This window comes from Pristis pectinata, chromosome 30, assembly GCF_009764475.1.
Source record: "Pristis pectinata isolate sPriPec2 chromosome 30, sPriPec2.1.pri, whole genome shotgun sequence".
NCBI classification, from domain to species: domain Eukaryota; kingdom Metazoa; phylum Chordata; class Chondrichthyes; order Rhinopristiformes; family Pristidae; genus Pristis; species Pristis pectinata.
Genome location: NC_067434.1, coordinates 17,449,791 through 17,472,807, shown reverse-complemented (window position 1 = coordinate 17,472,807; position 23,017 = coordinate 17,449,791). Strand labels below are relative to the sequence as shown.

The window sequence follows — 23,017 nt, the reverse complement described above, 5'->3', positions numbered from 1 at the left end:
ATGACTCCAACAAATGGAGTGTTTTCCCTTGAATCCCATTGGCTTCAGTTTTATAAGGAGTTCCTTGATGCCACACTTGGTCAAATGCTGCTTGATTTGAGGACAGTTGCTCTCACCTCCCCTCTGGTATTCATCTCTTTAAGTCTATGTTTGGATGAGGTCTGGAGTGCAGTGGTCCTGGCATAATCTAAACTCTGCATCAGTGAGCAGGTTACTGTTGAGATCACTGTCTGTTGAGAACTTCCTCCAATTTGCCGATGGTTGAGAGTAGATTGATGAGGTGGAAGTTAGCTAGATAGCATTTGTCCTATTTCTTGTGAACTGGATATATCTGGGCAATTTTCCACAGTATTAGGTAGATGTCAGTGTTGTAACTGTATGAGAGCAATTTGTCTAGACACACAACTAATTCTGGAGTCCTGTATATAGCTGGCCCATTAGCCTTTGCCGAATCCAAGACGCTTGGGTCTTTATTTCACTTAGAGTGAATTGAATTGACTCCAGTCGAATCCCTCTGAAACCCCTTTCTATCCTCCCTTCAATTCAAAATCCCACCTATTTTATATCATTGGCAAACTTGGAAACATGACATTTGGATCCCTAAGCCATAATGTTCCTTTTAATTGTCCACCACCATTCATGACTGGATGCGGTAAGACTGCAGAGCCATTGGCTACTAAATGATGAAACTAGAATGAAAACAGAAAACTTAGAACATACTCAGTAGGTTAGGCAGCATGTGTGGAGAAAGAAACATTTCGTTATCGGTGGCCTTCATTGTTTAATGAATGAAACCAGCATCTTGTGTCTTTTTTTGAGAAATAATTTTGTAAATTTATTACCAGCTTAATGGAATTAGGGAAAGAAAAAGGGCAAGTTGAGGAACAATACTGTTCATGCATCGAGTTGCTATGAACTGGTATGCCTGAAAGGCTGGTGGAAGAAGACTCAGTACAGCTTTTAAAAGTTGAAAAGTTTTAAAAGGTGAAAATTTACTGAGATTTGAAGAGCTGGGGACTGATTAAATTGGATAGCTCTTTCAAGTAGTTGAAAATGTGGTAGGTTGAATGGCCTCCTGTGCTTTATCATTAGGAGATTCAATAACCGATACTCATCAAAATAAGTAATTTCACAGTTTATCAGTGATGCCATGATAAAGATTACTTATTCAATTATATTATCTAACATACACTGAAAAGGGAAGCACTTATTGGCCATGCTTAATTGCCCTTGAAATGCCGCCTTTAATCACTGCAGTCCTTCAGGTGAAGTACTTATACAGTGCAATTTGGGTAAAGAGTTCTAGGATTATTAGGATTTTTTTAATAAATGTTGAATCAATAAAACAAATAATTCTCTTCTACCAGTTACAACTTACTTTCATTATTGATCCAATTTTTTCTCTGAAATGATAATTTTTCCTCCATTTTTGTCGTAGAATTGCATTTTGTGCCAGTATAAAGCCATCATGGGGTGTATGAAGATTTGGTGCGTTTTGGCTCTGGGCATCCTGATCTCCATCACCCAGGCTCATACTGATTTCTTCACATCAATTGGTAAGCACGATCTTTCTTTCTCTATTTTGGTTTAAGTGTTACTTGTTTAAAAAGATATTGTTTCTCCATTGGTAATCTGAGTCATGGACAGGAGGTTAAAGCTGGGGATCGAATATTAAAGGTCACTCTAATGTCCTTTATTTCTCATTAATTGTAGAAGAAAGTAAAACTACAGGCCCTGAAAATCTGAAATAAAAACAGGGAGTACTCAGCAGTTCAGGCAGTTAACCCTGTTTGTTCAACTCAACCTGAACTGTTGAGTATTTCCAGGATTTTCTTTTTTTTGTGGTAAATGTCCAGGTACATTTTTTGTAACTACCAGAATTATTGTTCATATAAGCTATGCAATAAAATGAGAGAAACAACTGGATGAAATAGTGAAGCAAACATTAAGCTGTATCATATGAAAGACTAGACCTTTCAACTTAAAAGTTCAGACTGCTCCATTAATGGAAGTGAAACAAAAACTGCAAATGCTGGAAATCTAAAACAAAAACAGAAGATGTGTGAAATGTTGACTATTTCTCTTTCTACAGTTGATGCCTGACTTGTGGAGTTTTTCCAGCATTTTCAGAGTTTTCATCACATCGTGCCTGGGTCTGTTGTTGATTGCTTTAAATAGTCAACAACTCCATTCTTATTGCGTCAAACAACAACCAGGATCATTGAAGCTTAGATGTCAGGAATTGTGTTGTCTTGCAATCCCTGTATTCCTTTGAATGCAGAATTTCAGTTGGCTTCAATATGGACAGCCCAAAGTTCCAAAACATTATATGGTTGTGGACAGCTACATCATGATATTATCCTTAATTTACTTATTGGGATGATATGTGTGTTGTGGGGGGAAGCAATTGTGAAAATTGAAAGAGAATATCTTCTTTTTGAAACCAACTGATTTGTAAATGAGAGCAGAATGTATTAGCAAGCAGTCAGGTAATGCACTGGGTATATAGTTCATCTGTCTGAGGTACAGTTTTGGAGTCATTAAAATGTCTACATATCACCATTTTAACAACTGTTTTCCAAAATTATTTTGCACATTTAGAGGTATGAATGTTATATATTTCAATATAGTAAAAGAACTTAAGAACTTGCTTGTAATGAAACTCCTTGAATATCTTGCATAGTCTGTTTTGTTTTCCATGAGCAGGCCAGATGACAGATCTGCTATACACAGAGAAAGATCTGGTGACTTCGTTGAAAGATTACATCAAAGCTGAAGAGAACAAACTAGGTGAAATCAAACGGTAGGCAAATTGTTTGGAGTTTTTAAAGTTTTCATTTAACAGCATTTGGTTCTTAAATGTTTTCTTTTTATCTCCCTTATGTGATTAATAAGCTTGTACATTAAACAATTGCAATTTATGTTAGTTAATTAATAATGTCAGTAAAAGGTGTTATCCAATCCCAGAGGTAACTTATTCCTAACGTTACTAGGTGGGCAGAAAAGCTGGACCTACTTACTGAGACGGCTACAAAAGATCCAGAAGGATTCCTTGGTCATCCGGTGAATGCCTTTAAATTGATGAAACGATTGAACTCAGAGTGGGTGGAGCTGGAAAATTTGGTCCTTAAGGATATGTCAGACGGTTAGTGGTTATTCATCATCTTCTAAGCAGACTAACTAACAATCCATCTTACTCTTCCTCTAACTCATTGCCCCTTTGCCATTGTGCTTTTCCCTCACCAACTCATTCATGATAATCATTATTATCTGCAAGGGCAGGGCAATCCAAACCCTGAACCTCTTTGGAAGCACTGCAACCTGATTTGACGTTTGCCTAAACCCTTGTAGCTTGAGTGCATTCGTAAGAAATGAATTAATATTTGTGTTTAGTTTATATATTTGATGCCTTGAATGGAAAACTGCAAAAGAGAATAAAAGAAATTGGCCCCTTATGTCTGCTCTGCCATTCATTAAAATCATGGCTGATCTTTACAAGTATCACATTCCTGCACTTAACCCCTTATTTCTTAGCTCCCTTAATATTCAAAAGCCTTCTGATCTCTAATGTAATTGGCAAATGAGCCTCCACAGCTTTCTTGGGTGAGAATTCCAAAGGTTCGCTACCCTTCAGGTGAAGAGAGATCTTCTTATCTCAGGGCGACTCTTTATTTTGAGACAGGGACCTTTTGGTTCTAGGCTTCCAGCTCAGGGAAGCATCACCCCTACATCTACTTTGTCAACCTGGATTACAAACATGACAAAAGCAACTTTTATTTTGGTTTTGGGTAAAATGTTCATTCTATATTTTTCTTAAATACCATTTTTTCCCCTTTCTTGGCATTTGCCAGTAACATTTTGAAAACCACCTGGATTCTAGGGAGACTTAAATATAATTCTTCATTTTATTGTTCTTTTTGGAAATGTTTGATACCTCATCATGAGGCACTGGAATTGATAACTTGAAAGATCACCAGCAGTTGCAGCTTGCAACGTCACAGCATGACTCTAACACTGTTGCATCCAGTATCACTCATTGCCAGATGTTTGCCTTCTATGTTTCCTTTGAAGATTTTTATTTGATTTAAAAACAAGTAGCTTGTTACTTTGGGTGTGGGGATGCATGCTCTGTTTGATGCATTGTAATTTCCATGCCAACAGTTCCTGCAGCTATGTGATCATTATAGCTGACTTACCACCAATGGATTTTTTTTTCCTTTATAAGAAGTGCAAAGTTCATTGATGAATGCTGACTGCTCAGTGGAGAACTTGCAAACAAAACTACCCGTTTAGTTCTGACTTTAAGACTGATTTTGGAATATGTGTGTTATAGAACAAGAAGCTATGAAGGTTTATTTTTAGTAAATAGCTCCAAGTTCCATCAGTGTTTCCTGTCTGGAATGAGTCCAGTGTTTCATTTCAGTTTTTATTTCATCATGAGTGCATTTGAAGGATTGTCATCTGAGGCTGAATCAAGCCTTTGTCTGCATGCTATAGAAGCATTTATCCTAGAAACTTTGCAAAAAATTACCTTTAAGGAACTTCAGCCTGGTTGTGTTTTGGCTCTGATATGCCACCATCTCTGCCCTTCAAGTTCACATCTGCACTTCATCCAGTAAATAAATTCTAGTTAAAGCAGCTGGATTTCATATTGAAGCAGTTACTCCGAAAGCTAGGAGTCTCTAAATGTGGAAGAAGCAATCCAAACTCAGCTCTGCAGTAGCCAACAGTTTTACTGTATTAGACTTCTCAATAAACTTCATTTGGCAGATGAAGAGGTTACACAGCGAAAGTTAGTGGGCCAATTCATATTGCAAATTGGATTGGGAGTCTAGCATTAAGAAACAAAAGGCTTCACGAAAGAAAACTTAATGTCTGAATATTTTGCTCTGATTTCTTAATCAAATGTATCTGAACACTCATTTTTGTTTTTGTAATTTTGAACTTTGAAAGTGATTGAAGTGGATGTGTCCTTAGAAAGCACATTTAGGTTGGCAGGTGTTGAGCAGTCTTGGCTGGTAATCACAGTTAACATCATGTTCCAAGCTTCCCTTATCTAAAGATTACTGGCTTCTGTGAATGTAAGCATGGTTGGTTTCAGGTCTAATCTTGATGTGGCTTTAATTCTGATTTCTATCTAGGTTGATCTATAAGATGCTTACATCCACAATGAGCTGGCGTGACATTAGCTGAAGAATTAAAATTGTAAACCATCGAGCAACGTGTTCTAATTGGATGAAATCCCCAAGTAGTCAGAAAATGCTTTATTTTTCTTAAATTAATAATAGTAACCAAATAAAAACCTAATGCTACCAAAAGAAAGTGACATAGGAGTAATAGATAGTAAAAGTTGTAGACAATTTGACTCAAAGTAACAATACAATTTCAGGTTGATGAGCTGTCATCAGAACTGAGAAGGTAGAAATCAAACCATTTTTAAGTTGCAGAGAGTACGGAGAAAATATCTGTGGAGACCAGGAGATGCTGAATGCCACAGGGAAAGGTGATGATGCTGAGAGAGGGTGGTGAACGTTAGTTAATCATTGCAATCTGTCCATAGAAGATATAAATGGAATGTAATGAATGAGAACAAAGAAGTAGAGAGGGAGGAAAAAGGCTAGAACTGCAAGATATAAAACACTGCAGATTTTGGAAATCTGAAATAAAACCGAGAAAGCTGGAAATACTCAGGCCAGGAAGCCGTTTTCTGTCTTCAGGTGGTGCTTGACCCTACTACTTCTATCTTTCTTTGTTTAATCTCAAATTTCCAACATCTGTAGGGTTTTCTTCTCCACTTTGTATCCCTGTTCTAGTATACTTTTCCCTTCCCCTTTTCAATTTTAATTAATTTCTCCAATTTACACCTCCTCTAGATAAAGGATCTGCATTTAATGAGCGGTCACTACCATCTCTCAGCCCCACCAACCCTCCTGTCATTTAGCTTCTTGATCTTTGTTCTGTGCATGCTTTCCCTTTCTCTACGACTGAAAATAGGTCTGATTTCTAACTTTTCTCCAATCTGCTGAAAAGTCATCAACCTGAAATGTTAACTCTCATTTCTCTCTCCACAAATGTTGCTAGATTTGAGTATTTCCAACACTTTCAGTTTTATTTCACCTCGTGTTCTTTTTTACCAAAGGATTTTCTGTATTCTGTCCATTTGAAGAAGATAGCATAGGAAATATGAATTCTAAACCCTTCTGCACAGAGATTCCCTGTTAAACTGACACACTCATGCAATTCTCTGTCTCAGCCTCCAACAGAAATCCTGGGACCATTGCACAGAATCATTTTAGTAACCTTTATTGGCATACAATCTGAAATACATAGAGATCTGGTCATCTCACAGACAGTAGTGTGAATACCATGGCTTAACTATGAAAAGTCTACCAGGCAGTACTTCACTAGGAAGTAAAACTTTCTGAAGCCCTCTGCATTTAAGGTTATTGATTTTGTTGGGTCAAACAGAGATGTGGGTCAGAGGTGGTGTGGGAGACAATCCATTCTCGGGGTAGCAGCGCCTTTTATAGAACTTGTGCCACATAGGTAATTGACAACACCTCCTGGAGGTTTCCCAGGCAGAATGTCCAAGAATAGAAGACATTGGGACTAGGAAGATGGGCAATAATGAACTCAGTCATTGTGAGGATTCACAGACCTGATGCGGGTTCCCAGAGAAGTCAAGCAAAGGTGAAGCCTGCTTTGGAGGCAAGGAAAGGGAGGAAATGCAAAACAAAAAATCAGGGAATTTGCCCTGCAGCTGCATGCAGTCAAGTAAAGGAAGTCTTTAACAGAGAATGTCTGTTCATGAGTGAAAAAGCAGCCGGTGTAAATTAGAACTGGAGGTGGTAGGAATGTGAAAAGGCTGGCAATTTCAGCTCATTCCCTGCATGGTTGGGACAGCTAGCCTGCTTTACTTCACTGAAGCAGAGCAGAGTTTGTTGTTGCAACCACTTCACCTTTTGAAAAGTTTGAACGTGATCTTTAACTTTACATTTGATGCATTGATACCAATATCTTTGCAGGATTCATTTCTAATCTCACTATTCAGAGACAGTACTTCCCTAATGATGAAGACCAGACTGGAGCTGCTAAGGCCCTGATACGTCTCCAGGACACGTACAATCTAGATGCAGACACCATCTCTCAAGGCAACTTGCCCGGTATGTGGTGCAGAGGATTTTGTATATTGATAGTGCCACTGGCTTGGGGCATAATAGGTTTTGTGCAGGTGCCAATAGAATCAGAGTACTTTTGCTTTATTTGCTAAGACTTGTGGCAGGGAGCATCTGTTATTTAATTCTGTGTTAGTTATGATCTGTCTTGACCATCATGCTATTGAATGTATAAAACCAGCTTTCCTTCTTGACTGAAATGGAAAGTGCCTGAATTAGGTCAGACTAAAGTACTGCCAAATTAACGTCTGCACTAAACTACACTTAAGCAATTATAGTAAACATTATGGTTACCTGATGATCCGTATTTAATTACAAAACAAAAGTAATTGCTGGCAGTTACTTTTGTTTCAGATTGGGAAGTAATTAGATCGGTGAGTTTCCTGACTAGGTGTAATCATCCATTTGCTAGCAAAGAGATTCCCTTGCAAGACTGTTGGAAATTGGAATCTCCTGGACATTGTTTCTGCCTCTTATAGTAACCATAGCATCTGGGTAGAAGCTTTTTGGATGGGGAACAATTAGTGGTGCCTACTGTATGTTTCAGCTTCGAGAAAGCTATATTAACATATCACAGTGCTGTGTCAATATTGTGGGGGTTTTTTTGCTATAATAAGTAATTAACTAAAGGCAATTAAACTGTGCAGCTGTGTTGTCCAGTTACTCACATTGTTTACTACCCGATGAAACATAGTCTTGTTCTGTTAAAACTATTGGCGTATTACATTTACTTAATACATCTCTTATCATAGCAATTGCCAAATTTTAATGTTTTTAGGAGAGCCCAGTACCTTTTAGGGAAGGTGGTGGAAAATACTGACTGAGCCACCTCTACGCATTCTGACTATCTTAATATCTGCAGTAAATGGTGGAAAACAGCACCAGAAAACCAAAGAGGGCAAGGAGAGAAAACATATTTAATAAATAAAATCTAATATCAAAAAGTAGATAACTACAAGGACTGTCCACTGTTCTGGGAGTGCAGGTTTACAGAAAATCAAACTGAGCTAGATACAGTCAGTTTAATTTTGCCACATCAACGAAGTAACAATTATAAGCAAATTTACATGGGTAATAAAAGACCTAACTAGATATTCTTCCCACATCTGGATGTCAGTTTCCTCTCTCAGCACAAAATCTCTTGCTCCTGTTTTATTTTTCAGGGGTCTCACTCCACTGGGAGGACCAAAGAACTTACCAAGGCAGTGAGATGGTTTTTTACTGATTCAGAGAAATGTTTGCTTTGCTTGGTGTTTAACTGCTGGCAAGACCATTTTCAAATATCATGCTAATCACCTTTCAGTGAAGATCCATTTCAAATTAGAGACAATATTTTTGGTTAAAATACCTGCAACATTAAAAGGAACCTTCCGTTCAATTTTATTTCTGCCTCATGTCTGTCTCCCTTTTAAGGTATTGGAAGTATCTAGGGGCAGGAAGTGGAAACCAACTTTGATTCTTCTCTTCCGCCCCCCCAGTAATGTCCTCTTTGGCCTTAATCCTGACCCACTGCTATGTAGCAGAAGAGTTTGGGCAATTATTAAATGAATTGGCATACCTTGATTCAGCTGGCTGGTGTTGCTTATGAAGTTGAAAAGCCATTTGAGTATGTGTCTATGAAACTGTTATCATCAGCACAAGAGGGCTGATCAAGTGACCTCCCACAATGGCTGATGAGACCAGCTCAATGTAGGACCTGCTATTCAGCCAGACTCTTGGCTCCTTTCGGGCTTGAAGGGCTGAAGAAAGTTTGATGGGTGACATTTGATGCAGCTGTAGTTCCAACATAACCAGCTGGCAAATAACTAGTCAGAAATTCCAGTCCACTTGTCGATCTAGATTGTGACAGAAAACATTTGTAAGAGTGTTATTCTCCAGCATTCTGAATATTCCAAAACTAAGGTTGAAAATCTTTTTGGAGCGTTTAAACTCTGTCAGAAGCTTGTGGTTTCAAAGCCCCTTGGTTGGATTTGAGCATATTTAGACTGATTTGAGAGCAGCATTGTAGGAGAAGTGATAAGTAAGTTGCTCAAAGGTAGGCTGGATTTTTTTGTTCCACGTGGTAATGGAAAAAGAAGTGAATGATTTTATTTGATGGATGGAATCAAATAGCCCAAAGGCTTTCTTCATCGGATCAGTTGATTAGTGAGAGAGAGTTGAAAATGGACTAGCATAGTCCTTCAAATGATTAAGGATTACAACATTTGAAAATCTTGGGGAAATATATTGATGTATTTCGTAAGCAATCTGAAATAAGAAAATATGTGAATACCTGATGAAACAGGTACTGGCGCTCACCAAACAGCAGAGCATCATTATCCGTAGAGAGTGAAATAGTTGTTGTTTCAGCTTGATGACCTTACAGAAAAGGAAATCCGAAGCTTTGTTATGGCATTCTGAAGATATCGGCTAGCAGACCAAAGCGTTCATCAGAAAGGGGAGGGTGGGGGGAGACAGGAAAACTGAAGGCTTTCTTTAAGTGTCAGGCTTTACACGGCATCTTGAGGTGATGGGATTCAGAGAAGAATTTGAGTGACATAAGGAGCTAAAGGGATGTGGAAGCGGACCACAAAGAAAGTGTGCCGGGAGGGTTAGTAACTGATGAGGGGAACAACATCATGGAGAGAGATTTGAAGTTGGGGAACAGATTGTAACCGCTGTTCACTGTATGACCCAGATACAAAGGCATGATCCTGTTGTCTTTTTCCCAGGTGTGAAGCATAAAACATCACTCTCAGTAGAGGACTGCTTTGAGCTAGGGAAAGTAGCCTACTCAGATGCAGATTACTACCACACTGAACTGTGGATGGAACAGGCACTGAGGCAGTTGGATGCTGGTGAGGTATCCACCATTGACAAAATCACCGTACTAGACTACCTGAGCTATTCAGTGTATCAGCAAGGTGACCTGGACAAGGCACTGGAACTCACAAAAAGGATGCTGATACTGGGTAAGGATGTGCAGAGGACTTCTGTGTTTAAGTTGAAATGTGAGTACAAGAAAATATACCAATGAAATCTGTAAACTGACTTTGGATGTTGTAGATCCAGAGCACCAGCGAGCAAATGGAAACCTGAGATATTTCGAGTACATGATAGCTGACCAGAAAAAAAAGCTGGATGAAGCCCTGGAATCTAAAGGAAGCAAAGCAGGGAGTATTTTGGAGACCAAGAAAGGGCGTCCAAAGGATTACCTGCCAGAAAGACAGAAATATGAAAAGCTTTGCCGAGGAGAAGGTATCAAATTGGTAGGTAAATTATTTGACTAAGGATGGTTTTTGGATGCTCAGGATTTGTCACTTGCCTTTCACTTCTGAAGTCAGATTTCTAGCAAATGAGTTACAAGTTGAGCACGTACCAAATTAATGAGATAAGGCGATAGATTGAAGAAATCCAGTCTTTCCCCAGTGCTCTCTTCTGACTTCAAGTCCCACTACATATATTTAAGTGCATCAGCAAGGCTAGCAGTTCTGTTTTCAAAGAAGGTCACTGGAGTTTTTGTGGTGACTTAGCTAATAGTTGTTCCTTGGCTAACATCAGCACAAAGCAAATGATCTGATTATTTATCTTATTGTGGGAGCTTACTTTCTGCATATTGGCTGCCTTGTTTCTTTACAGTAATGACTATATTTCAAGGGCTACTTCATTTGATGTCAAGCGCCTGAGATTGTGGATCATCCCAATATTGTAAAAACTGCTCTATAAACAAATACAATCCATTCTTTTATTTACTATTTTTAAAGTGAAACATCTACAGTAGAACTTTGAAAGTTGCCAAGTGAGAAAGGGGAAGAATTGATCATGATCCTCATTGTTGATTTTGCTTCTTAGCTGTATTGCTTTTCCTAATTGGACAGGCTGCTGACAACATGTATTTGCAGGCACAGCAATTCATGCCAAAGCTTCTGATGCTGGTCGCGGGGTGGTGGGTGTGGAGCGGGGGAGGTCTAATTAAGGTGACTGTGGTCAGTGAAGTGACATTGTGCTGAATGTTATCACTGATTTTAGAATTATGAAATTGAATGCCGCAAAATGTGGCTATTCGGCTCATCGTGCCCATTGTTTACACTCATCCTTCCTCTTTTCCCTTACCCTACACTCTTTCCCCTTTCAAGTACAATTGAATCTGCTGCGGGCTCCCTTTTAGACTCTGCTTTAAAGGGGGAAAAAGTTTTCATCTCCCTTCTGTTCTCTAGCCAGCTACCAACTTATGTCCTTCAGTTACCAATTCTCTTGCTAGTGGAAGATTTCTCCTTATTGCTCAGTTGCTGTTTCCTTTGCAGGTTCTAAATCCAGTACTTTCCTACCCAAGATGGCACTGGCACTTGGCTTGCTAGTAATGTCCACATTCTATATAATCAATATTTCAATTTATATATCAATAATTATCAATCTAATACAGCCTCCATAAACCTTACTTCCTTGCTGTAAGAACAATCATATTCCCCCTCTCAGCAAAGACACTGTGCATTGATTGTTCAATTGTTCTTGGAGGATCTGCATCCAAATTGTTCCTAGGTACTGCAAAATATCTTTTTTCCTCACGAAATTAGTCCTTTTATCTTTAATTAATCTCTCCATCATTGTCTGTTTACAGCAGGTTGCTGGCGTAATGTCTCAGTCAGTCTCTGTCTCCCCAGTTAATTAGTCTCATCTTGAATTGTTTTGACATACGTGATCCACTTCTACATGAGTGCCCATTTTATATTTCTGTGCAGACTCCTCGAAAGCAGAGAAAGCTCTTTTGCCGTTACACGGACGCAGGCAGGAATCCACTATACGTTCTGAAACCTGTGAAAGAGCAAGATGAATGGGACAAACCTCGAATTATCCGTTACATTGATATCATATCTGACCAGGAAATTGAACGCGTGAAAGAGTTAGCAAAGCCAAGGGTAAGATGTCACATCATCCGAGGTATTCTTGTGCCTTAGTGTTCTAGCTCTTGTTACAGAGCAGGCAGTTTTGATCCTGAGAGATATTGTCTTTCAGCAAAACTTATTTTGTGTTACTTCCTTTGGGTCCTATTTGGAACCATCCCGTGATCTATGCATTGATGCATTTCTTGTTTGAAATAGTTAAATTGAGTCTTAGGCACATTTCAGAGATAATCTGAGAGTGTAATATTAGGTTGGTTGCAGACAACCATGTAGATTCAATGCATTGAAGTAACTTTAGCTCAAGACCTGGATACAGATCATTGAGCTGCCACCTTGCCTATTGTACTGTAATTGGGATTACCTGAAAAGGAGAATGTATTCTTTTTCAGAACATTTTTTAGATTTTGTTAGAGCTCAACCCCAACAAACAATTGAAACACATTTTTTCAGCTCATCTAAAATTCACCCCATTAATGTTCAACAAATGCCAGACCTTACCTTTGGTATTGGATTTTGAGTGAGGTGCTTCAGGCACATTTGACTTCTAATGTGGAGGAGATGTGTTTGAAACCCGTGTAACTGATGGAATAGTGTGGGAGTACCTTTAACCAGAAGGACTGCAGTGGTTTAAGAAGGTGACTCACTATGTCATCCTTGGGAGCAATTAAGGATGGCATTAAATGCAGGCTTTGCCAACTACAGCCAGATCGTGAAAAATGTGTAATTAATTTTTTTGTTTAAAAATTGGATCTGTAAAAGCCATTGATGGAAAACAGATTTTCTAACTTCCCATTAATATTCCTGCAGCATATGCAGTTATACCGAACTGACTCCCCTAGTGAAATTGCTGATTTAGTAACAATAAATGCTGAACTAGGTATGATTATATACTCTAATTCAGCAGCCATTAAGGACTGGATTAAAATTGTGAAATGGAATTCTTGCAACTAAAAGGCATAAAAATTACTGGCTTGAAGTTACTTAATGGTAACAAGAAATGTTAGTATATTCTAACGTCATCTTTGATGTTTGTTTGCATTGCTGTTGTCCCCAAGTAAAATAGTGCTTGTGATTGGTTACTAAAGGGAATAATTGATTATTTTTTTTGCTTCTGTGGTAAACTAATGGTAAAACTGCAAAATTCATAATCCAATTCTTATTAATGTTTGAAAAGTATTCTGAAATCGTTAACCATGGTTCAAGTGGGCTTTCCGTGAATTTCAGCTTTACGAAGATGTGATTGTTACTGCTAACAGCACACGAGCCAAAGACTGTGGGGAAAGGACCCAACAATGATCGTTCCAGGGTGATGGGCTTAGTTTTTTTCCCCCACTGGAAGGATTCTGATTGGTCCTGTTTTACATCCACTCAAGCTGGTAATAATCTGTTTTCTCTGATTGGTTGGCTTCACAGCTGAGACGAGCCACCATTTCTAACCCAATAACTGGAGTGCTGGAGACAGCTCATTACAGAATAAGCAAAAGGTAAGCGAGAGCTGTGGCGCTCCTCTTCACAGCAAAGCTGCTGCATCTTGTTCAGACCAGGCATGTTTGGAAGCCAGTATCCAATGACGTGAAGCAGGTGAAAAGATGACGACCGAGAGCAAGGCTGAATTGTCAACACGTCAATCAAATGCAAAACATGCTGTCAGAGCCTATGGGTTCTAGTGTATGCAAGCAGCTTAATCAGGTGTAGTCATCCATCCCTCCTAGCCTCACCTTGAGGTGGAACATGTCCAAATTCTAAAAAGTGAAAGGTCATTGAATTGGAATGCTGTCCCAGTCACACCACTTGCCCTTCTTCAATGTCCCACATCCTGACCAATCGGAAGCTTCCAGAGTTCCACTAATGAGTGGTGATCTGGCTGTTCCAGGATTAAATCTGCCCTTTCTCTTTCTGTAGCTGAAGCGTGCCACAGTGCATGACCCTCTGACTGGCCAGTTGACAGTTGCAACTTACAGAGTCTCTAAAAGGTAAGGGGAAGTTACGAGGTACTCTCGAACAGTGCAACATCAAAGGAAAAGGTCTACCGCCACGTACATTGAAGGTGTCAGCAGCTTCATCACCTGGCTATTTATGGTGGATTTTTATTTTATCCAACCAGTCAATGCTTTCTATTGAGATTTTGTACTAGCATTTACTAAACAACGAAAGACTCAATTATCCAATGCCTGGAATCACCAAATAGTAGAACCGTGCAAAGCATTAGGATTTTAAAAGAGAATACAAGTTAATTGGTCACATATGATGAGGTTTCAGTCAAAATGAAGAAGCAAAAATTGTTATGCATGGTGTTGAGTTCCTAAATTTAAATAAACCCAGAGAACTATCTTCCAAACAAATATTTCTAAGTTTTTTGTTAATGGTGCCACTTGTGAGATGATGATGCATAAGCTGTATCAGAATAAGTTATGCATTTCTGACCTCTGATTATATTATTCATTGCAACTTTGTTTACTCTCTAACATCTGATATTTTCCAATGTTATACCAAATCTGGGTTCATAGACAAGTTTTCAAATTTATTATAGCTGACTGTTAATATCAGTACATTGTTACAAGGTTAACAAGACTTCTTGCTGCATTACATTGTACTATTGTCCCCTAGAATATGCGTCTTAAGCACAACTTTCTTGGCTCTTGGCAGGGTGTAGTGTAGGATCAAAATTCATAATTTTGTAAGGCAGGAATTTTCACTGTTTAGGTTTATTAATGCCAATATATTTACAATTAGTTTTAGGAATTACGTTTTTTCATTAGTATTGCAGTAAAGACCTTATAAAGTTATTTGCTGGGGATGAGTGCACTTGTAGTCCAACTTCAGAGAAAGGTTATTCGTGTGATGTTTTGCAAGTGGACCATCAATGACATTCTTTCTAAGTTACTGGCACAAGATCTGCTGAACATAAAATTTAAGTACAATAGGGAGATAAATTTATCTACAGCTCCAGATCACCATTCTGGTTATCTAATGATTTAACCATTCTGGTTTAAAGAAAATACTGAAGGACCAGAGGAGATGCAGAAAAGATGTGCAAGGTTGTTAACATAATTAAGCGAATAAAACTATCAATAAGATTGAGTGGGCAGAGGATTGCTGCACTGCCTTTCAAAATCCAGCCCACTGTTTCCACACAGGCACAGAATGAAAGGCAGAGTACCTTTGCATGTCCCTTTTCATTTTATCTCCAAACACTTCACAAATGCAGCAGCCTCTTTACACATAGTTACTTCCCACATATAGTAATGTGATTGTGATTAGATAATCAGTTTTGATATTGGGTGAGAGAAAAGTATTGGCCAGGGCAATCCAAATATCTATCCTGCTATAACTGGGGATTCATCATGTGATGTTTTAAGTCCATTTGGGAGGGCAGATGGACCCTCCATTTGACAATAGATCTGAAAGACAGTACTCCTTCACCACTGGACCGGATTGTCAACTGTAGATTTTTATGCTTAAACTGCTGTATTGTGGTTTTGACCTAGAACCTTCTGACTAGTATGAGTTCTATCCACTGAGAAACTGGGATATGAAGATCTCAAAACAGTCATCGAGTCAGGGCCAACCATCGAGTATCCATTTACACTATTCCTACACCAATCTCACTCTATTCTCGCAGTAACTCCCCCACTTCCACCACCCCACCCAGACTCTACCATTCACTTAAGCACTAGGGGCTGCTTACAGTGGTTAAGTAACCTACCAACCCATACATCTTTGGGATGTGGAAGGAAACCAGAACACCTGGCTGTATCCATGCAGTCACAGGGAGAACTCCACACAAACCAGACTTCAGGATTGAACCCAAGTTGCTGGAGCTATGTGGCACCAGCTCTATTAGCTGCACTACTGTTGTGAAAGGATCTGAAAACCATCAGGTTTCAGCATGCCTTGACTTTATCTTTTGTTACTTTATTCTCTCCATATTTGATATTTTATGCTTGTAATCATATTATTTGCCAGCCAATAATGCTTTCTGTGGTGATTCTTCAGTTTTCCTTCGGTTAGATATCATAGTCTTTTGGAAATGATTACAAGACAGCTGTGGGAGTCTGTCCTTCCAATAAGCAGTCCCATGCATAAGAGTTTGAAAACTACTTCTTTAGAATGTTAGTGATATGTCACACTCTTAAATGGAGCAGAAATAAAGAATACATCTGTGATAACTTCCTATTCTTACCTCCTCCTCTCCTCATTTCCCTCTCAGATCTCAAACTCCCAATCTTATCTTGACAAGAGTATTAAGGCATACTGTAGCATGCCTGTGGCTTCCTCAGCTGCAATTATGCTCAGTATTAGTTCACCTGAGCTTATGTATTGGAGTATTATGTACATTATTTTTCTTTTTTTCTGTTTGCTCCAAAACGTCAAGACCAGACTAGAATAGAACTTCTGTACTGAAAAATATGGAAAACCTCATGGAATTTTTATTACAGCCCAAAGGGAACTGTAATTACAGGGTGTGGTGTCGACACAGGAGGGACAGCTTTAAAAATGTTTAAACCAAGAAAATGAACTTCAGACTTAACCTAGGGAGGCATGAGATAACTTTGCTAATGTGAGATGATCATTTTCCTGTCAATTTTCTTCCTGGGTATCTGAACCATAAAGTATGGTATAGAATTTTACAAAACAGAAAAAGACCATTCAGCCCATTGTGACGGTAATATCTCTTGGAAAAGAGTTGGTGCAACGTCAAATTACATGATACATTGTCTGCTCAGGATTAGTCGGCATGAAAGCTCAGATCTTTAATTAAATCAAAGCTCCATTCATTGCATGCAACTGGGTACGTAGCTTTCTGTGTAACACATAGACTTCCCACATTTTCCACTGTTGGTTTTTCATTTATTACTGTATAAAGTATGGTATAAAATTTTACAAAACAGAAAAAGGAACTTTACCTTGGCCTGAAGCCACAATTTTTCTTAAAATATATCAGCTCCGTTTACATCAGAAATTGCCTTGGTATGGCACAAACAAACATGAAAGGTCCCATTGCACCGTTTGAAGAAAAGCACAATAGTTCTCCCTTGATTCCTGGTCAGTATTTATTCCCTCAATCAACATCACAAAAACCAACAACCTGTTTGTGGGACCTTGCTTTGTGCAATTCGCAATAGTGTTCTACATTTCAGCAATGGCTATGTTTCATCAGATGCAAGGCACTTTGGGGTGAGCTTTAACTTTAAAAGCCCCTGTGAAGTTCAGGCCTTTTTCTTTATCAACCTTTGCATAACTAAAATTACAGTGTCTGTCATTCTTTTACAGGTCTCAGAACCTCAATCATTTCACCCCAAAATGAATAAATTGACTATCTGATCTCATTACTCTATAAATCTCAAACAAAATAAGGAATGCAGCTACTGGAAATTTGAAATAAATACTACTGGAACCACTTGGCAGATCAGGCAGCATCCTTGGAGAGAGAAATTGATTTAATGTTTCAGGACATTGAAAGATTCCCACTTGCTTTAAACTTGGACTCAAATCCAAATTCCTTGTGCCCATCTGTCTTTTTATTTTGGCTTTAGGAATGTTTTTTGATTGTTGGTCAGAAATATGCCAAGAGTCTTGGCAAAATTGCTGATGTGCAGTAAAGCACACTGCACAGCATTCTAGGAAGTGTCTTAGGGAAAATAACTGGAGGAAAAATCATGAACTGAAGTTTTTTTCTCTACTTGCTGATCTTCTGTGGTTTTACCCGTTTTTGAGTGCTAATTTGAATACTTTTAAGGATCTGTTTGGGTTCTCCCTGTGAAATGCAATTTGAATAGATCCTGATATTAATTAGACATGCTGTTAATTTCTTTAGATTATCAGCTGTGATTTTCAGTAGCCTCCAGCTTGGGCAAATAACTTGTTTTTTCTGATATATTTTAGTATTGTTTATTTGTGTTTAATTTTGGGACAAGTATGACCCTTAAAGTGTGAACATGAAGGACTCTTGCCATGGCAGGCTGCCTAGTTACTGCATCCAGCCAATAGTTTAAAATAAATGGGCATGTTTAACTTGGGTTTGGTGGAATCTTGGTCATCATGGTAATCTTGGTGTACAGTTGCATGTTTTGTTAGATAGTCTACAGAAATGGTTTCTGTTTTCACACACCTGGTGTTCCTCAAACTTTATTGATTTGGAGTCAACTCCAAATCAATGATCAACATTTCAGAGTACAGTTTGTGTTCAGAAAGCCACCAATGCTAGTCTTCACTGATATTCAGATCCAGAGGCCAGCTGAAGAGTTCTACTCCTTGACATGACTAGTTAAACAGAAGAGGTGCTGTGGGAAAAGCAATAATTAACTGAACCCCATTCTTTCCAGCGAATTACAGATCATGTTGATCTGCAGAAAATAAACAATTGGAACCAGGTTTTGGCCACTATACTGCATGATGGAAGGAAGAAGATGCATCACAAAAAAATTTAATAAATTGGCCAGCATAATAAAGGTAGCTGTGGTTGGCTGACCCTGGTACAAAGGAGGACTAAATATCACTGCAGATTAATTTTACAGTTGCAGGGAGGAAGATTTAGGATTTTTAAAGAGGACAGACTTCTTTGTAAATTCACCAAAATATGTTTTATGTAGGACATTATAGTTGATCCAGGTCATCATTTTCACATTGCCTTCAAGTATATCTGAAGTACAACTTGAAAATATACAAAACATTAAAAGAACGGTGATATGTGGCACACAGAGAAATCTTTGCTTCACATACTGCAGAGCTTCAAGAAGGCAGCTCGCCATCTCCTCCTCAAGGGCAGTTATGGAACTGCAGTGAATGTTGGCCTTGCCAGCAAGATATACATTTGGTAACTGAAAAAAGACCATGAAGTGAAAGAGATGGTGACATTCCCTTGAGAGGTAGTTAATTTGGAAGTTATGTAATCTGGCTTGATACCAATTAGAAGGAAGTAAAAGTATTTAGTGACCAACCTTCGATGTATCTCCCACCCTACGAGGGGGCTTGAGGAAGGAAATTATAGAGTAATATAGCATGGAAACTTGTCCATGACAACCAATATGCCCATCTAAGCTAGTCCCATTTGCCTGTGTTTGGCCCATATCCCTCTGAACCTTTCCTATCCATGTACCTGTCCAAATGTCTATTAAGTGTTGTTATTGTACCCGCCTATGTTACCATGTAATCTTCTTATGTTACCAGTTAAGTGGCATGCTGCTGTAGGTGCTCAATATGCTTATCTCACATTGGCAGTTCCAAGTAATCTTGGTTAAGGCAATTTCCAGTTATTTCCATACTGGAAATAGCCATTTTCAAGCTGTATCTTCCCTGTCATCAGCATTACTGGAGTTTATTTTTGAATTGCCCTCAGCTGCGGCAAACTTGCAAGCTGGATGTTTGTGTGACTGCAGTGGCCTTGCACCAATAGTAAAAACATTCAGTAGTTCATTTTAATATAGGAGATCAAGGCTGATAAACTGTGGTAGAATAACTAATTTATGGAGTTTTATGCAGTATTAAGTATGCTGAATCCATTTACCTTGATTTACTCCAGAAATTCTTTAAAAATCTGCAAAGCTGGTTTCTTTTAAATTATCTAGTCCTCCGTGGTTTTTGATAGAGGTGGGTTCCCAAGCTCAGTAGCACAATATTCTAACTAATTATGAGGGAATAAAGTTCACTCCAGCTTTGTTGCAAGAAAGCTGTGTAATGAAAGAACATAATCTGAAAGAGTAGCAAACAAAAGCTATACAGGATATTGAGCCCCTGCTACTGGGATAGTTGATTGCACCTGGATTCCAAGGGCAGGTTATTTATTGTTGGCTGGAAACCACCATTTACCCTGCCTCTGTGTAAAAGTGTGGCATTGGTACAGCAAATTCAATGACACGTGGCATGCAACCTATGCTGATTCACTTTATTTAAGCATCTTTTTGCCGAGACCTCTGCCATATCATTGAGGTGAGTCATAGAGGAGAGGCCTCTTGTTTGTTTACCTTAATCACATTTACCTGGTATGTGCTGGTTTTATCCAATCATAAGGAACCCCATAAGTTCATACAAACTACAGAGACCTGATACGGCTAGGTTTTGGTCACTTTCTGATGGGTTACTAGTAAGATTTTGCAGCTTATTAGAGCCTGTTTTTTGTTTGTGGTTAGTTTCAGTACCTGGCAGTTAGGAGGTTGCATGTAAAAAGGTAGATTTGTAGTGGTTTTAATGAGCTTCTCTCTAATTTTCTTGCAAAGGTTGCTTGAATATATTTTCAAGAAGCCAAGTAGTTTGACACCAGAGTTGGTATGAATGAGCATTTGTCTGTTGCACGTAGATTACAGATGGAAAATAATTCAGTGTGCAAAGCAGCATTTGTAGTTGGCACAGATTAAGTTAATTTTACTTGGTGTTCTGCTACGTGTCTATGCAAGCAGTTCAAGCTCAAAGAAAACAGAGGAAATAATATAAACAGCTGTGAAAAGTAGCTTAAAGAGAAAGCATCATATTCTACTTGAATCAAAAGCATTTTCCTTTAAAAGAAACTTTTAGTGGAATGCTAGTTGATGTAACCAGATACTTGAGTTGATATTGTTTAATTTATCACTTTCGGATAAGTGTCACATTTACTTGGCACAGTGAAGACCTTGGAGACTATTCGCCTCACAGACTGAGCACAGCCCAACCGTTAGGTTCTGTAGTAAAGAGAGCAGGGCTGCACTTTTGAACTGGTAGGATTCAGACCTTACTTTGGGAATGCAGATTTTGTTCTTCATTCTTGTGCAAGTATAAAATACAATAAATATATGATTATTCTAAATGATTCTGTGTCTGAACGGACAGGTACTTTCCCGAAGGATTCTTTATCCTTCAAATGTTGATTATGGATTTAGTTCAATCTATAAAATTGCAGGCAACCTTCAGTACAGAGATCCATTCAAAGAACTAACTTCCTGTACACCACCAGATGTATTTCCTTTGGTTCACCCTTCCCTGAAGATATTCTTATAATTTTGCTTTTTCTCTTCCTGCTACTGAGCATGAATGTTCAGTAGCCACAACTAACTGTCTTTTTCTTGCCATATGTTAATTTCAGGATTGCTTCATTTGTCATACAAGCCAAAAGTGACACTAAGTGTTTGGATAAAATTGTTGCTTGCTTTGACGTGGAAGTTCAAGCTTTTGTTCTTCGTGAGTTGCTTCAGTGTTTATCACGGGGTCTTGGGGCTAGAGCTGTATAAAAGCCAGGTTGTTCAATGATTCATGGATTCAGACAGATTCTGCTGTTGTGGCTTGGGTATTTATTTACCAATGAGACTAACGTAGAAGCATGCTATAACGAAAACATAGAATTCAAACAATTGGGTGAGTATATAAAATGTAGCTCTGGGTCAGAATTGACAAGTCTAGACTAGACTTTATTGCCAGGATTAATTGGCAGAGTGCTTCAGGGACATATTGGCACGGGAGTGCCATTCTAATGAAGGTGTTAACACCAGCAAGTTATTTCCCAAAATTAGATGCAAAATTAACTCTGTGTAATCACTATGCTAATACTTTTACTAGATTGTTCAATTGTCCTTTAACCTCTTGAGGTTTGAAAATTTTGAGGAAATCTTGTACTGGAAATGCTTCACATCAAAATATTTAATCCAAAGAATACCACCCATTCTCCACTGCCACATTCTTTTAACTTTGATTTTAAGCTTACTGCACATAAGTTCTAAGGTCAGTTTAGAGTAGGATAAAGCAGCTATTTATTTATGTTGGCACATGGTTTATTGTAAAAATTCCACACATTTTTAGTGGCTCTTAGTGGTTCCAGGTATCTGGATAAGAATGGTTTCCAATAATCGGCCAGTACCTCTGAAGTTCCTCTTACCAAATAGTTTGCCTGCGATGCATTTCTTTTTGTATTGAGCACAATATTTGATGCTATTACTGTTTATTTTTCATTGCTCCTGCTTTGCACTGCGCAGGTAGTAGTGTGATGGTGATGTTTAAATCCAGTTCAATAATGCAGACTTCATGTACAAAATATGTGCCATTTGCTTTGGAACAGATTTATACATGTTGTTGGTTGAGGCTTGCTTTTCATTGTTTGGTAACAAGCATGCACCTTTGTTGATTTTGGGCACTTCACAGCAATGTCAAGTCCTTTTTAAAGTGTAGTCACTGTTGTAATTTTGGCAATGCAGCAGCCAATTCACAAAATGCAAGGTCTTTCAAATGCTGGTAAGATAAATGTCCCAATAACCTAATTGTAATGATTCTGGTTGAGAGATGACTATTAGCCAAGACCCAGTAGATATCACTTCAAAATAGTGCTGTGAAATCCTTTGTGTCAACTGCAAGGGCAGGTAGGTTTTATTTAACATCTGCTCAAACAATAATAACCACCATTTACTTATAGTGCAATAAAAATGTCCCAAGACACTTCACAGGATCATTTATCAAGCAAAATTAAACTGTTGGGACCTCCAGCAATGTAGTGCTCTCCCACTGCAGCACTTAAGTACCAACCCAGGTTATACAAGTCTCTGTAGTAAGGTTGAGATCACAAGCTTCCAACTCAGAGGAAAAATTTGCACCTCTAAACCTAAGTTGACACCTAAATTATAATCTATTGATTGGGATAAACAAAGGCAGTTTATTGCCAGAGTTGGATACTAAACCAGTTATAACCAAACTAGTTCTGGGTAGGTATATGACATGGAATATGTATTTTTTTTGTCATTGAACATTTGTTGTAAGCAGATTCCATTATAATTGCACATAGTGAGAACATTAATTTATTCCAATTATTTTAAATGCTGTGTTTAGTGAAAGATGTACAGGAAAAGGAAGATGCAACAACGTAACTACTCAACAGCATCAGCAAATAATTAATTGATCTTTGTTATCAAGAAATTATAATTTTTTTGTAGTTTATTCGGGTGTGGGTGATACCAAAAGGACCAATTTCTCTAAGTATTTCTACTGCCTAAATTAAATTTGCCGCTT

At 38.4% G+C, this 23,017-nt stretch overlaps 1 protein-coding gene across 5 annotated transcripts in view; it reads left to right on the top strand.

Moving 5' to 3' along the window:
* Window positions 1-23,017, top strand: part of LOC127584634 (prolyl 4-hydroxylase subunit alpha-1-like) — a 71,626-nt gene that overhangs the window by 29,328 nt on the left and 19,281 nt on the right. For 4 of the 5 annotated variants that reach the window (XM_052041457.1, XM_052041456.1, XM_052041453.1 and 1 more), the window contains 8 exons: window positions 1,439-1,556; window positions 2,707-2,803; window positions 2,994-3,145; window positions 7,026-7,163; window positions 9,887-10,126; window positions 10,221-10,423; window positions 11,894-12,070; window positions 13,469-13,539. In XM_052041457.1, coding sequence (XP_051897417.1) covers window positions 1,469-1,556; window positions 2,707-2,803; window positions 2,994-3,145; window positions 7,026-7,163; window positions 9,887-10,126; window positions 10,221-10,423; window positions 11,894-12,070; window positions 13,469-13,539 — 1,166 coding nt within the window. In that variant the 5' untranslated portion in view covers window positions 1,439-1,468. Of the gene's footprint in view, window positions 1-1,438; window positions 1,557-2,706; window positions 2,804-2,993; window positions 3,146-7,025; window positions 7,164-9,886; window positions 10,127-10,220; window positions 10,424-11,893; window positions 12,071-13,468; window positions 13,540-13,957; window positions 14,029-23,017 lie in introns of all 5 variants that reach the window. The other variant, XM_052041454.1, reaches the window with a different exon arrangement.